The 14,043-nt window shown below is 46.5% G+C and overlaps 4 protein-coding genes across 4 annotated transcripts; 2 read left to right on the plus strand and 2 right to left on the minus strand.

Annotated features, from left to right (window-relative positions):
• Positions 1–178: 178 nt before the first annotated feature.
• F4822DRAFT_420321 (6,7-dimethyl-8-ribityllumazine synthase) lies at positions 179–1,432 on the plus strand. Its single transcript, XM_051459689.1, has 2 exons — positions 179–649; positions 717–1,432. Exons 1-2 carry the CDS (start codon positions 441–443, stop codon positions 1,102–1,104), a joined length of 597 nt encoding a protein of 198 aa, XP_051309124.1. The 5' UTR covers positions 179–440; the 3' UTR covers positions 1,105–1,432.
• A 367-nt stretch (positions 1,433–1,799) lies between these two features.
• On the minus strand, positions 1,800–4,835 carry F4822DRAFT_440483 (uncharacterized protein; the record flags this gene model as incomplete). Its single annotated transcript, XM_051462757.1, has 2 exons — positions 1,800–4,392; positions 4,609–4,835. 2 exons carry the CDS (start codon positions 4,833–4,835, stop codon positions 1,911–1,913), a joined length of 2,709 nt encoding a protein of 902 aa, XP_051309125.1. The 3' UTR covers positions 1,800–1,910.
• A 4,959-nt stretch (positions 4,836–9,794) lies between these two features.
• F4822DRAFT_434473 (uncharacterized protein) lies at positions 9,795–10,546 on the minus strand (the record flags this gene model as incomplete). Its single annotated transcript, XM_051462013.1, has 5 exons — positions 9,795–9,977; positions 10,044–10,103; positions 10,164–10,277; positions 10,334–10,480; positions 10,538–10,546. 5 exons carry the CDS (start codon positions 10,544–10,546, stop codon positions 9,795–9,797), a joined length of 513 nt encoding a protein of 170 aa, XP_051309126.1.
• A 2,065-nt stretch (positions 10,547–12,611) lies between these two features.
• F4822DRAFT_75107 (phosphoribosylglycinamide formyltransferase) lies at positions 12,612–13,857 on the plus strand. The gene is made up of 2 exons (XM_051463916.1): positions 12,612–13,272; positions 13,333–13,857. The coding sequence occupies exons 1-2, from the start codon at positions 12,867–12,869 to the stop codon at positions 13,602–13,604; spliced, it is 678 nt and encodes a 225-aa protein (XP_051309127.1). The 5' UTR covers positions 12,612–12,866; the 3' UTR covers positions 13,605–13,857.
• Positions 13,858–14,043: the final 186 nt, after the last annotated feature.

The raw sequence follows: 14,043 nt of genomic DNA on the forward strand, positions 1-14,043 counted from the left end.
GTATACCTCCTTCCTGTCTCTACGAAGTTGCAGCAGCATCTCACTCAAAACTAAAGTTGATCGGAGGAAGTTAAACCAACTGTACATCAGGTGACAGATAGCGTACACACCTAGGTACCGTAAACGGCTTAGAGGGCCCTGGGGAGATCCCTGTTCCGGAGTGCGTCATGCCCCTCTGCATTCTCTGGCTAAGCCCACCTAGTAGTGTACCTCCCACTCACCCACTTACATACCTCGTACACTCACAATACAATACGAGAACAGAGCAAACTTCCCGTCTTACCTCTCTCACTCAGCATTCTTAACCCTCCTACATTCCTACATTCCCCCAATCTCCAATTGGCGACGGCACATGCCCTCCTGACATCCATTCACTCGCTTCATTCTGAAATAGCCTCGGCGCTATTTTACATACCTACATACCTAACAGCCTCGACAAGATGGCACACTCCCTCAAAGGCCCCACGCCGCAAGAGCACGACGGCAGCAGCCTGCGCATCGGCATCGTACACGCGCGCTGGAACAGCACCATCATCGAGCCCCTCCTCAAGGGCACCAAGGACAAGCTCCTAAGCCTCGGGGTCAAGGAGTCTAACATTGTCACTCAATCCGTTCCCGGGTCATGGGAGTTGCCTATTGCCGTTCAACGGTAAACCACTTCCTACCTACCTTGCGCAATATGGCGTTTTGAATTAATTTCTCACATTTGGTTGTAGCATGTACGCAGCCTCGCAAATCCAACAATCAAGCAGCGGTTCCGCCTCCGCCGGCGACCTCCTAGGCGGGTCAACCACAGACCTATCCTCCCTCCCGACCACCGCGACCCAGCCCTTCGACGCCATCATCGCGATCGGCGTCCTCATCAAGGGTGAAACCATGCACTTTGAATACATATCCGACGCCGTATCACAAGGCCTAATGCGCGTCGGTCTCGACCTCGGTATACCCGTAATCTTCGGTGTCTTGACCGTACTTTCCGATGACCAGGCCCGCGCTCGCGCTGGGTTGGCTCCGGGTTCCCATAACCATGGTGAAGACTGGGGTTCCGCGGCCGTGGAGCTGGGTGTTAAGCGAGGTGCTTGGAGTCAGGGGAAGCTGGAGTAGAACGTGGAGAGAGGGGAATGATACCGAAAGAGGATCACAAAAAAAGAAATAAAAAAATGGCGCTCGACCGATAGTCGGCGAAGTTTATCCCTAGATGAGCTTGGACAATTGTCGCGCTGACGGCTAGGCTGACTACCTCGCCTATTATCTGAGTGTAACTACGCTCTTAGGCTAGAATCAAAGAAAAGAAAAGAAATCCGAAAATAACAATTAAGATGTTGCGGTTGTCTTGACTGTTTTATACCTCATGTCCTTCTGCTAGCAAACAAACCGGTTATTTACGTATTACTCTAGATCGTGACTCCAAAATCGACTGCATTACGTTCAATTGAAAATTAAGCAGTGTCTAGATATTCAAGATGTGTTTGTGGACGGGTGGATAAAATATTAGATTACTGGTATATAGGCTGGTCTATCATGAGTTCGTCCCGCCACGAGTTATTCAGACACGCCTCCCCTAGTTCCATCCCACATTATCTTTTTTTTGTTCTTCTAAATGGTAGGTCTTATATCTTGTCCAAAAGCTGTATCTTATCTTATGAGTCCAGATGCGCCCAATCCTTGTCTCGAATCGCCTTATTCAAAACTTTGTCGTCTTAAAATATACACAATCCAACCCCTAATACTACGTACGTTCCAAGGAACCTTCCAATAATTAGGCGGAAAAGATGTCGAGGTAAAGAACTGCTTCCTGAGTAGAATCGGAAATGATCAAGATGATGTTTGGTGTTCCTTGCGCATGCTCCATTTTATGTAGCCGAGAATGATGATGCTATAATAACCCCTTAAGTATGCACATGCGCCCTTTAACTGATAAGTGCTCCTATATCATTGCCAAAACTCTTCTTAGATCGCCAAAGGCTCTTCTTCTTCTCCCTCTTCGCTTTCATTGCTTCCCATCCTTGTTCGTCGTCATCGTCATCTTCCTTATTAACTGCGGATACCCTAGTTTCGGATTGAAGCTTGGAGTGCATAGTCGGTATGGCTCCGGACATGCTCGTAGTTCGGCCGTTATCTAGCATTGCAACACTAGAGACAGGTCGGTAACGTCCAGGTAACCCTATGTTGCTACGTTCGGAGGGTGCAATTGAGGGGGCATAGCCTGCGCCCTGAGCGCGTATCGAGGGCGCGTAGCCAGCCTGTGGAGGTTGAAGCCAAGATGCTGAGCTCGGTTGAACCATGCTCATCGTTCGCATCTGCGAATCAGGTCGCGGTAAGTCTAGGTGCATGCCACCGCCCATATTGTTCGCCATCGGGTCGCCTAAAAACGAGTGTCTCGGCATGTCCCCTAAAGACCCCATAGATTGAGCTGGCATATGTCCTTGAGGTCGATATCCACCTTGCATCTGTTCTTGTCCTGGTGACTGTCCTTGAGATGCCATCATTTGCATAAATTGCATCTGCATTTGCATGAACTGCTGCATCTGTTGTGTCATCTGGATTTGTGCTTGGTCACCCGGAGTTAACATCTGGCTGGGCATCTGCGGCATGCCCCCAGGGTACATCATTTGGGGAGGGATACCATTTATTGGATCGAAACCTCCGTTCATGGGCATACCGTTTTGGTGCATGTTCATAGGCAGAGCGTTCCTCATATTATCAACAGCTGGACTACCACGTCGCAATGCCCTCGACCGCTCCTCACTGGCAATTACACCGACCAAGCCTCCAGTAGGCACCGGGCGGTTTGGTGCAGCGGTTCCTCCACCTAATGCGAAAGATTCTCTCGGGGGTTGGTTGATCAAACCTGCACCGAGGTAAGGATCTTGCGGCAGTTTTCGAGCAAATGGAGGTAGACGACCACCATTACCCGCGCCCTGGCCGCTGCTTTCGCCCACAACCGATCCTGGACCCGAAACATACGAAGGCTGTGCGACAGATGCTCGTAGATTAGGATTTGATGACATGTTAGTAAGGCGTGTCGGCGGTCGGTTCTTGTTAGGAAATCCGTGCGCTGCAAGGATTGCTAAAGGCACTTCCTCATCCTCTTCAGATCCGTCTGATGGAGGGTCCGGGGAGACACCTTGGTTGGTTCCATCGTTCAATACCAAGTTCGGCGTACTCATCGACATTGAAAGACTTGGGCGAGAGGCGTGGGTGTTCGAAGACGACTCGCCCGTCACTTTCATCATCTGTTGTCGATAAACCGTCATGTGGGCCTCCTGCTTTCGTCTCTGTTTGGCGAGTTGTTTTGTTTTCTCTCGTTCGTCCTCTTCATCGTCGTAATTATCCTCGTCTTCTTTATCCGACTCCTTATCATCCGCTAATCCCATTATCTCTTCACGGGCTTTATCTTGTCGATATTTCTCAAATTCCGCAGGAGTCATGACCTTGTTTTGCGGCTGGCTATTCGAACGAGCGCCGAGTCTCGGGGCAAACTTAGTGCGGCTGACAGGTTTATCGAATAGATTATCGTCATCGGCCTTGGCATCATATCGGGACGATTTAGAATACGACTCGGTAAGACCAGACCTAAAACTTAATGTACTGTCTTCATCTCTCCTATATCGGCTGGAACTGCCGCTAGGACCTGTTCCTCCATTAGATAGATATTGAGTAGCAGCAATAGAATCTTGTAGTAAAGTCGTATCTTCATCGTCTTCATCCGACCGTCGGCGTTCCATAGGACTTATCGGGCTCTCACCATGTCTTGGGACTGGCGGTGGCGGCAATTCGTTGACGGTAACCGGAGAAGTCAATGTTCGACCAGAACCTAAAAGCCCATCGGTCGAATGCTGGCTGTTCCAGGAATGTTGCGGAGGTTCAACGGGAGCTATGTTGTCGAGATGGAGCGGAGTTGGTTGGCTGATTCGATTCGCCATCAGGCTTCGTTCCTTTAGTGTAGCAACGCTTGCACGCTTGTCAAACTTAAGCATACTACTAAGATCACCCCCTAGATCCAACATGAAATCTCTGTCTTCGACCTTGGGTGGTGTCGCTGTGCTGACTGTCGAAGCAGTCTCCGCTCGCGAACGACCACGAGGCGTACCGGGACTGTATGCATCGGGGACTGTAGGAACAGCGGGAACTGAGTCTTCGGCCGGAATCGTCGGTAATGTATTCTTTCTATTGCCGAAGGAGAATGTCCTCCCTGCATTCTTAAGGAAACCACCAGAATTCTTGTGCGCCGGAGGAGTAGGGCCGTCCGCCATCGAAACAGATTTTCGGCCGGTATTACGCCAATCGTCTTGAGGAGGAAAGTCGGTTGACGAAGGGGCGGTGGAGGCGTTGCTGTGACGGGATGAATTGTCCGAGGCTGTCTTTGTAGTGTTGGAACTACCACTACCGCTGGTAAAAATTAGTAAAATTGCACAACGCTAGGACCAGCTTTATATAAGAACACGGGTGTCTGAGACAGATGCTGTGCTAAAATCTGAGCGGACTGGGGCGTCGTAAGATTGAACTAGGCTAACTGCCCGGACCAACTCTTGGCGAAATTACCCGTGTAAAAATAGCATGAAAACGAAATGTTGGAAAGAATATAGGTACCTAGCTTGCACGTACCGATTATTTTTCAAGCCCGCGAAAAGATTATCCTCCATTGCGAGATCCGGAACGTGAGATTTGGGCGCAGTAGCCGTCATCTTAGCTAACCTCACTCCGCCATCGAAAGATCTTCCGCTATTCACTTCGGTCCTCTCGAGGACTCGAAATGAATGTTCTGCTATCGGTCCATTTGGATCTTCTGCCGCGGTCGATTTCCGCCGAAAGGTGACCGGAAATCTAGGCATATAGATTGTCTCGCTTCAAGTTCCTTGGGTAACTACAAACCCATAAACCAGCGAGGAACCGGTGGTTGCGAATACCGACTAGCCTGTTCAAGATTTGCTAATATCTAAGGCGAAGAGGAATACCAAAGAAGGCCGATATCGTCTCGAAGATTGCGTTGGAGCTCACGCTCTACTAAATATCTAAATATGACGCGAGCAAACGGAAAACTGCATGATGAGGAGAAATTCAAGTCAGCGGTGTTCTGTGGAAATGTAACCGTCCAGCTTCCTGGGACCTGTTGTGATGGGACAGTCGGGAAACACTAGTCTTTAAGCCCGAAACGCGTAATTTTGCTCTTTTTCTCCTAGCGGGGAGAGAGGGATGATGGGATGACAAGACGAAGCTTAAGTGAAGAGACAAAAGATTGCACTACTTCGACCTATTCCCAATTTCCCCGAGTATTGCGCAAAAGTGAAGGTGGGACCAAAAATATCGAACCACTAAGTAAACTCTTCCACCTTTTGATCTTCTGACGTAGTGTTTCTTGGTGCTCCCTTCCGTAATCTGATTCAAACCAACAAAAAGGCAGTCGTCACTTACAGATAGTAGACAATTAAAGCACGATAGACAGGTGCGGGTTGGTAATAACGGTCGCTAATCGGATCGAAGGTACAGGTAGTATGAACCTTATTTATTAATATAATACGTAAAGCCGCAAGAACATGCGAAGACGGTAAGAGGAAATGCGGATCGAAGGACTCCTCGAACTAATAAAATAGAAAACGGGTTGAACGACGAGAGGCGAGTAATAACGTGAGAAAAGCACGTTATTATCGAACACGGCCGAGATGCAGTTGGTCTTCCGAAACACTACTTGGTACGGATTTGAAGCGACTGAGCGGGAAAACGATCGAGGGGCCGCGTGTTGTCGAAGGACAAAATTAATCAACGATAGGAACCCTGCGATTAAGCGGTATTCGAAAACCTAACCATAGACTGGCTGTTCAGCACTACGTCTTAGGTAAGGGAATAAGGATACGGATACTCGACGATGGCTGGGAACGAGCGAGCGAACGATGGAAGGTTGATAGAACGACGAAGGGAACAAGAAGGGGAAGAACAAAAAAAAAATGATAATTCCCAAAAAGATAGGTGTAAAGTGTTCAATGACGAGGAGGTGTGGTGTCAGGCGAAGGCAGTAGCGAGACGTTATTTTTCCTTCGTTCTCGCCAATGCCAATGCTTAGGTACATTGACTGATGTGACTGATTATTCCATTCACGGGCAAAAACAGGGACCTGAAAAAGCCTTGGCTTACCTACACAGGTATGTAACCATAGGTATTGTATGGCTTTGTATGGTGGTCATATGGTATGAAATTGTGTAATCCGTACCTTGTTAGACTCTATTTTTATTGAGATGGTATGCTAGAACTTGGCTGGAGAGTTCCAGTTCCAGTTCTATTGCTACCTGAACCCAACTAGCCTTTTACCATCCCAAGATACCGAGATACACAGGTACATAAAGTACAAAAAGTACCCCATCCGGAAAGGCTTTAAAAGTCTTTTGGAGAAGAAGCCGGAGAGTCGGTGGGTGGCAGGTGGAGCGACCTGGACCACACTAGCTGCATTTGATCATGCATTGCACGATCAACTGTCTACGTTAAGGTATAACTTCCCTGGGTACCACCTACCCAGCTGCCTAGGTACATACTACAGGGGGCGGATGAGGACTTGTTAGTCCGTTAATTGGCCGATGATGTTCTGGCCTTCTACTTCTAGGCTCACGGGCGTCAATTGAAGAAAAAAAATCACATTAGAACGAATACATAATTCTTGACAGAACCCAAAAAAATATATTTGATCGCCACCTAACACTTTACCTTTGAAGTTGTATCATCGAAGTAAAGAATTGAAATGGCAATCATTTTTTAGCACAGCTTCAAGGAAACAGTGACATCTACATGGGATGGAAGTGCTTCATCTTGATGAATGAGCCGTGTCAAGTTGATGCAGATAACTTTCTCCTTTTAGGTGTACATAGGCGCGTACCCCTGATGTATTCCGCACCAACACTTTCATCACCCATATCCTATACAGATTTATGGTCCCAGCATAGTACACGTACTAGATACTAGGCTGAGCCCAAGGAACTGGGGCCGGTTCGAGAAAAAGACACTAGAATCGGCGGAGTAATCCACTAAGGCAATAAAGCCAGTGTGGACTTCGAAAAAGATGAGTTAGTTTACCTTGGCTATCATCGAGGATGGTACCTAGGTAAAAATTAGGAGGCATGTAATGTGTTGCACGGGACAGCAGTTCACCTGCCTACCCCCTTTTTTAAAGTACCTGGCTTACCTAGGTAGGTACCGATCGATGTGATGTTTGCGAGTGCTGGCGCCACGAGGAATGCAATCGGTCATATGTGGTTGTCCCAAGGTCGTACTTTGACAACAATTCTCCGATTTTCTTTCGGTAGAGAGCCACCGATCATCCTTTCACCTTTGTTACCTAGATACATACAGTACCTTAGTAGGCTGGTAGGTAATCGAAGAGAAAAGGGTTATATGATCAGCGATATCGTGTCATTCAGGGGGAAGGAATATCAAGATAACCTCTCTTTTTATTTTAGTTTTATTTTTTACTGCAGAAAAAGTTGGCGAAGAAGCGACCAAAAAGGTCGTATTTGAACATGGTAAACCTGTTTGGTTCATTAATGTGAGGATTCAGAGGAGGAGTCAGGGATGAACCAATCGTAAGCCCAATCCGCCAACACGAGGTCGGCATCAACGGAAATGATCAACAAAAGGGGCTCCATAGAACTAGCTAAGCTGAGCTGAGATCAATGGAGCCTCAAATAATAATACCATTACTTATTTAATTCACTTTTATCTTTTATTCGAGAATAAATAATCTATGCGGAGGACCGGAGCTTTAAGAGTAAAGTTCGTGAGATGAACTCCGATGTATGATTATGTTTCCTTGATAAAATATTATGAAATACTTTGCTTAGCATTTTATCATTCTTCATGCATTTTGTACCGTCTTCCTAGGGTTATCCATCTAATCGTTTCACGCCGCTCAAGGTACGAAGCATTAGTTTATGGTAGTTTATAGCCTAGGTTAGCTGTCTATTCCTAGCCAGCATGGAAGTTTCTCGTCTCGGTCCCGCCAAATGGCGCTTAAATATTGAGACATTTCCAATGTGCCCTTCGATTTTTTTTTTCTTTTTCCTCTTTTCTTCGGCCCCTCAATGATGGCCTATCAGCCTATCATAAGAACGTCATAGCCACCATATAGGGTCGATTCCGTCCGATCATGCGGTAAGCTATCTTGTTTCGCTAGCATTAAGCTTAGCCACGCACGACATACACATTCATTAAATAGGAAGTGTAGAATAAGTATAAGACCTATTAACACCAAGATTCTCCATTGTCTCATGTTGTCGTCTTGATTATCCATGTGTCGAAATTGAAGAAACCCCACGTATCAAAGACCGCATGTGAACAGAACAAATACCTAAGCCAAATGCATACATCCAGCTTACGTATGGTGGTGATCCTGTCTCTAGACAAGGTATATGACCCGATGGTCCGGGGAGTCATGCTGCACTAGATAAATAGTCCCCTCCACAAGCCCGGGGCTGTTTAACGCGATCCCATTCTCGTATTCAACCTCTCGAAGCCGTGTCTTGCCCGGGACCACACTAACAAAGCCTGCCGTCTCCGGAGAATGCCTGCTCGAATTGATAAGAAGCATTGACCGACAACTCGGAATTCTCCATACTTATAAACTACGATATGCAGTGTCGATCTTGATTCATCAAAACAAGCGCTGCCTTGGAAATAAACGATAGGGCTTCTTGGACTTTTTTTTTTTTTTTTTATACCACCATTCAGGGGTTCTTTAAGCTAGCTTACACCTGTTCCTGCCCCTAGTTCCATCCAATAACTTCCCACCTTCTATTTAGGTAGCGTCAATTAGGGTCATGCTTCCAGGGGTTCAAAAGCTCAAAAGGCACAGAGCAGCCGGCAGCCCGGAGATCACTGATCAGATCTTAGTTAGGATGCCAGATACTACCACCCCCTATATAATACATTTTCACAGGCCTATAAATTGTTCACATATAATGTGTGCACGTTCGCTTTGAAATGCCTATCTAAAAGCCTGCTCTAAGCGGAGCATTTTTCCCGTATGAGGTCAAGCGAAATACTAATATCAAGCTAGTTAATTATTAGGCGGCCCTAAGGTCAGAGAACGAACCATTTTCGAATATCGATCCGTCGACGAGGAGAATAAATTATGAACGACGGCCCTAGGAGCGGAGTTTAAACAGGTGGGACAACAACTACTTAGGTTGGCTGGTAGGCTGGTAGGCCGGTAGGTACATTAAGAGGGCTTCAGGAGGCGCGCGGGAAGTGTTAGACCCGTCCAGAAGATTGATCAATCAGACGATCCCGAGCAAGCCCCATTCCCTGCCACCTACGTATTCGTCATCGAGCTCTGCAATCCTTCTCGCCTGCGGTAATTGATCTCCGGGCAGATCTGCGCCAAGCGAAATCATGTCTACCCTTTTTGGCAGGCATACTGCTGGAGCAACGAAGCCTTGAAAGCTCGCTGTTCTACATACCAGTGACATCAGCCACATGGTCATAGAATGCGATACATATGTACGTAGAATACTTCAAGACTCCAATAAAGACAACATAAACATATTCACCAAGCAATATATCATATCACACGGAACCAATTGATGAATGCAAAGGTATTTTACCCAGCAGCATAGTAGATGACCCAGAGTCGTGGTGTATGATTAAGTACGTCTAACTAACTGCGCACGAAAGGATATCTCAAAGCCCGAAAACAAATCACAACGTCAACCAAATTCTGCTCCTTCCCTAACCATTCATGCCGTCGGATCACCTTTGATAGCGTGGGCCAAGACATGCTGGCGCTCCGTGTCATCGCGGCTTAATGTTTTCTAGCAGCCGAAGCTTCTAGTCCACGGGCAGGCGTCGTCACCCTTGTGCTCACGGATGATGTGGTTGGCTACGTCGACATTGCTCTGGAATGTTCTAAGGCAGAACGGACAATCGCGGACGTGTATCGTGAGATGTCGCAGTCGTTCGGTCCCAGCCTGGCCACAAATCGAACAAGCCCAATCCTATCGTATCGATTTGATTAGTTTCTGCATCATAAACATCGGAATAGTGATTATGATATAACATACCCCGGTGTACGGGCGGTCCCACTCTGCTCTCAACTCGGTCAGGGAGCGGCCAATATTACGCTACATGATGCTATGTCAGTAACATTTCGCTAAGTCTTATATGAGTATTATGCTACTTACCGCAGGAAGGTTGGTAGCCGGGGTTAGAGCTAGAACCGAAGCCGAGGGCGGAGCAGCAATAGGGCCGGGAAGAAAACCACCAGGAGCAGGAACGGCGGTAAAAGCGCCAGAACCCTGATGAGCGGGATTGGGGCCGGGGGCGGGAGGGAAGAGCTGCCAGGGGCGGTAACGCCCAGGAAAGCGGGAATAGAACCGGGAGCGCCGGCGCGAAAGGCATCAGCAGCGGCAAGAACACGGCCTCGGAGCTCGGGAGGGTCCTGCGCCCAGAACAAAGGTTGAAATGCGTAAAGGGTGCCGAAGACGCGAACGACATATGGCTAAACACACGAAATTAGTCAATGTAATATCACCAGTTGGTATAGGGTCATACTTACGTAATCCATCGTTGCCGTTGGTTATTTATGTGGTGAGAGAGAGAGAAGAGGAGGGGAGAAGAAAGGATCCTGAAAGAAGTTTTTAAAACAAGTGCACTGAAAATTTAGAACGCACTTTAGGTGAATGAGCAGGTAGTACTCGCATATGCGTCAAGTGAACGAAAGCGGGTATATAGCCCCCGTAAACGCGTAAAACTGGCCGTGAGTACTCGCCAGCTAGGAACGAGGGGTGAGAGCACAGGGCGGTTCCTGCAAAATCTAGATTAACCCTAGGTACTCGATGAAAGACCAAAGCACAACTACCATAACTATGAGTGCAACTACATTTAGGGCTTCTCACGATCTACGGACAGTGGAGGTGTTGTTGTACCAGGCTGCTGTCAGTCTCATCAGAATATTACTCGCATTATATCTGTCGACACTCACGGCGTGCATCGCATACTTATCGTATCTCTAGAAGAGCATTCTTGTTTTATTGTTAGAAAGACACTAGGTGTGAGAAGGCACAGAGATAGAAAGTTCTACATAACATATTATTTAACTAACTCCTTATTCCTTGTGCTTGCAACAAGGACCAGAACATGACTGTGAAGTTATTTTTGTACTGGAATTACACATATCGCCGATGCGCTCTCTCTAATTACATAGTCTAGAGAATAACATAGGGAAAGTGGGAAGGAGGGTGAATCAAGTAGCTGGCGGTGATGGCGGTGATGGCGGCGACGGCGCGAGAGGCGCAAAGGGCGGATAGGAGCTTATTACGACAACCCATAACACTCTTTGAATGACGTCTCTATAATTCGAAGTCCCGCTATTCTCAAATTAATAATTATCCATATGGATGTATATCTAACTTACTGCGAGGATTAGTGCCTTTGAACGGGGAATGATTGCTCATGGCCATGCGGATGCTAATGGCAGAAAGCATTCGGGATACGGGTTCCTGGGTAATTATAAAGCCAAGAAGGAAACTGTTCTTGTCTTGAACTTATAGGCCTCTTTATACGTAAAATATGTATGGATTTGTGAACTCATCGGGAGGGGTCTTGGCCATAAGGCTATCTTTCGTCCCCTAATATGGACACAATACTTCGCAATCTTCCGTTTGGGGGGTTGTCTATAGATTTCTTAGTACAACTGAAGAGGCAGATGGGTAAAGCCCCAGACTATGAAGGCAATATGAATAATATTATGAAAATGAGTAATATTCCGAACATTGTTTATTATTTCTGCGACCCCCATGTCAATTGTTGATCACTAAGTGTTCTTGTTAATAGACGTAAGAGTACACTCCGTTGTGCTAACTGAAATTATATTATGAGGGTTATTAGGAACCCTTATCATTATAGGTGAGGGTCTTAACCAAAGATACGAGGAAAAAGGAGCCACTAGGATATAAGGATTAATAATATGTATATACATAACCCTCCATAGTATTTCATTACGCACACCTTACACGACAACGAGGTCACCATCGCTCCTTTTGTTGTTGGCCTCATGACGAATTGCGTCTGTTAGGGGTACACTATCTAGGTATGTTAATAAAGTTATTGCTGAGAAAATACTTGTATCTTTATATAGAAAGTATATAATACTGGTAAGGTGTCATCTATACTTTGTAATGACTCGGTTGTCAATGAGCTTAGTTGTTTCGGAAGGTGTGGTACCGGAGTGCAATCACCGGGCGGAGCGGATACACCCCACAATTAACGGACCTCGACGGCCGACCGATAGGTGGAGATCAGAATGGACACCCTTGTCAGAACCTTGGAAATGTCCGCAACTCGTACCCAAGCTGGGAAGGTTCATCGAAACTTGATTGGCTAGATAGTACGAGTAAAGCGAGAATCGCTTTTTGGGCAAACGTGTGGGAGCATGCTTAATTATTAAAGTTGGTGGGTATACCTAGGTAGTATACCATGGTGCTTTGGTCACTGTATACAGGTATTTAAGAACGTACACCTACATACTAGAGCCTGTCCTCTTTTCTCAGATACCCCTCTTTTCTTTTTAAATGACATTCTACTGAGGATTCATACCCAGAGAGCTTTCTGCACCTATTCCAACTCTATGCTTTCTGTTTTTTGTTTTATCACACACCAATTTATCCATCAGTGGATGCTTCTTATACCCACTTTTCCCGAGAACCGTCACTAATACCTTGTACGTGAATACTCCCATCGTATTAATTAAGCAAATTATTATCATACCGAGTTAGTACCCCGCGACGCAATCTTTTTTTCGCTCTATTTGAGAAATTTGATGTTGAATTTTCAACCAAATCATTTTCTAATTGGGTGTTTCACTAGCTACAACATTTCACCTTATCATGGCCGAGGCACGAATTTCAGTACTTTGCAGTGGGAATGGGACGAATCTGCAGGCTCTCATTGACTCGTGCGCCTCCGATGTACCCGGAAGCATCCGCGGCAAAATCATCAAGGTGACAGTCAATAGAAAGAATGCATTCGCGATTAAACGGGCTGAGAAAGCTGGTATTCCGACCGACTACTTCAACTTGGTCAAGGATGGATTTCAAGTACTTGGGGAGAAGGATCCGGTCAAGCTGCAGGAGGCCCGACTTAAATACGATGCAGCCTTGGCGGAGAGGATACTGCGCGATAAACCAGACCTTGTCGTTCTGGCTGGCTGGATGCATGTCTTAACGACAAATTTCTTACGCCCCCTTAGTGATGCCGGTGTGCCGATCATTAATCTCCATCCTGCTTTACCAGGTATGTTTTGCCGACTCCGTATCAATCATGCAGCATTGACTCTAACACCTACTCTTATAGGAGCTTATGATGGTGCTGGTGCTATCGAAAGGGCGTACGAGGATTTTAAAGCTGGGAAGCTCCAGGACAACACTACTGGAATTATGATCCACTATGTTATCGCTGAAGTCGATCGCGGCGAACCTATCTTGGTTCAAAAAATCAAGATCGACGAAGGGGACAGCTTAGAAGATCTGGAGCAGAAAATCCACGGATATGAGCACGAACTCATCGTCAAAGCGACAGCATTGATAGCAGAAAAGATATCTGCTGAAAAGGCGGCAGAGACATGAGATTTGGTTGGCATCGGCGGCCCCGGAAATTTGTATTGAGCAATTTATGATCCCTGGGTTTAAGAGGCTCTGGAGCATGTCGTTTACCACAAACGATATGTTTACTTATAGAGGAGTTGCTTTGGCTTATTGACGGGGGAGATACTTATCGCAGGGATACAGCAGTGGACTCTCTAGGATTCCCGTTGCTTGGAGTTGTGGCGTTGTCATTAATTCAACACCGTAGCGTTGCATTGAGCTTAAGGCTTGAGCTGGAAGTAGAAGTCAAGATAATAATCTGACAGTCTACTTAGCTGTTCCGAATAGGTGAGGCTAGGAGGAAATGCAAAATTATCAATATACTGCGAGTAGTCCTATTCGCATCGGATATTTTTACTTTTGAGATACTAGGATTCATCATCCTGGACCCCACGGACGTTCTTGGGAGGGACGAAGGAAA

Source organism: Hypoxylon trugodes, assembly GCF_022578975.1.
Source record: "Hypoxylon trugodes strain CBS 135444 unplaced genomic scaffold F4822scaffold_11, whole genome shotgun sequence".
Taxonomy (NCBI): Eukaryota; Fungi; Ascomycota; class Sordariomycetes; order Xylariales; family Hypoxylaceae; genus Hypoxylon; species Hypoxylon trugodes.

Bases quoted from the DNA above. Each gene is read 5' to 3' on its own strand.
- F4822DRAFT_420321 (XM_051459689.1), top strand. From the start codon at position 441: ATGGCACACTCCCTCAAAGGCCCCACGCCGCAAGAGCACGACGGCAGC. The intron at 650-716 runs GTAAACCACTTC...ATTTGGTTGTAG, and splicing joins TTGCCTATTGCCGTTCAACG to CATGTACGCAGCCTCGCAAA.
- F4822DRAFT_75107 (XM_051463916.1), top strand. From the start codon at position 12,867: ATGGCCGAGGCACGAATTTCAGTACTTTGCAGTGGGAATGGGACGAAT. The intron at 13,273-13,332 runs GTATGTTTTGCC...CTACTCTTATAG, and splicing joins TCTCCATCCTGCTTTACCAG to GAGCTTATGATGGTGCTGGT.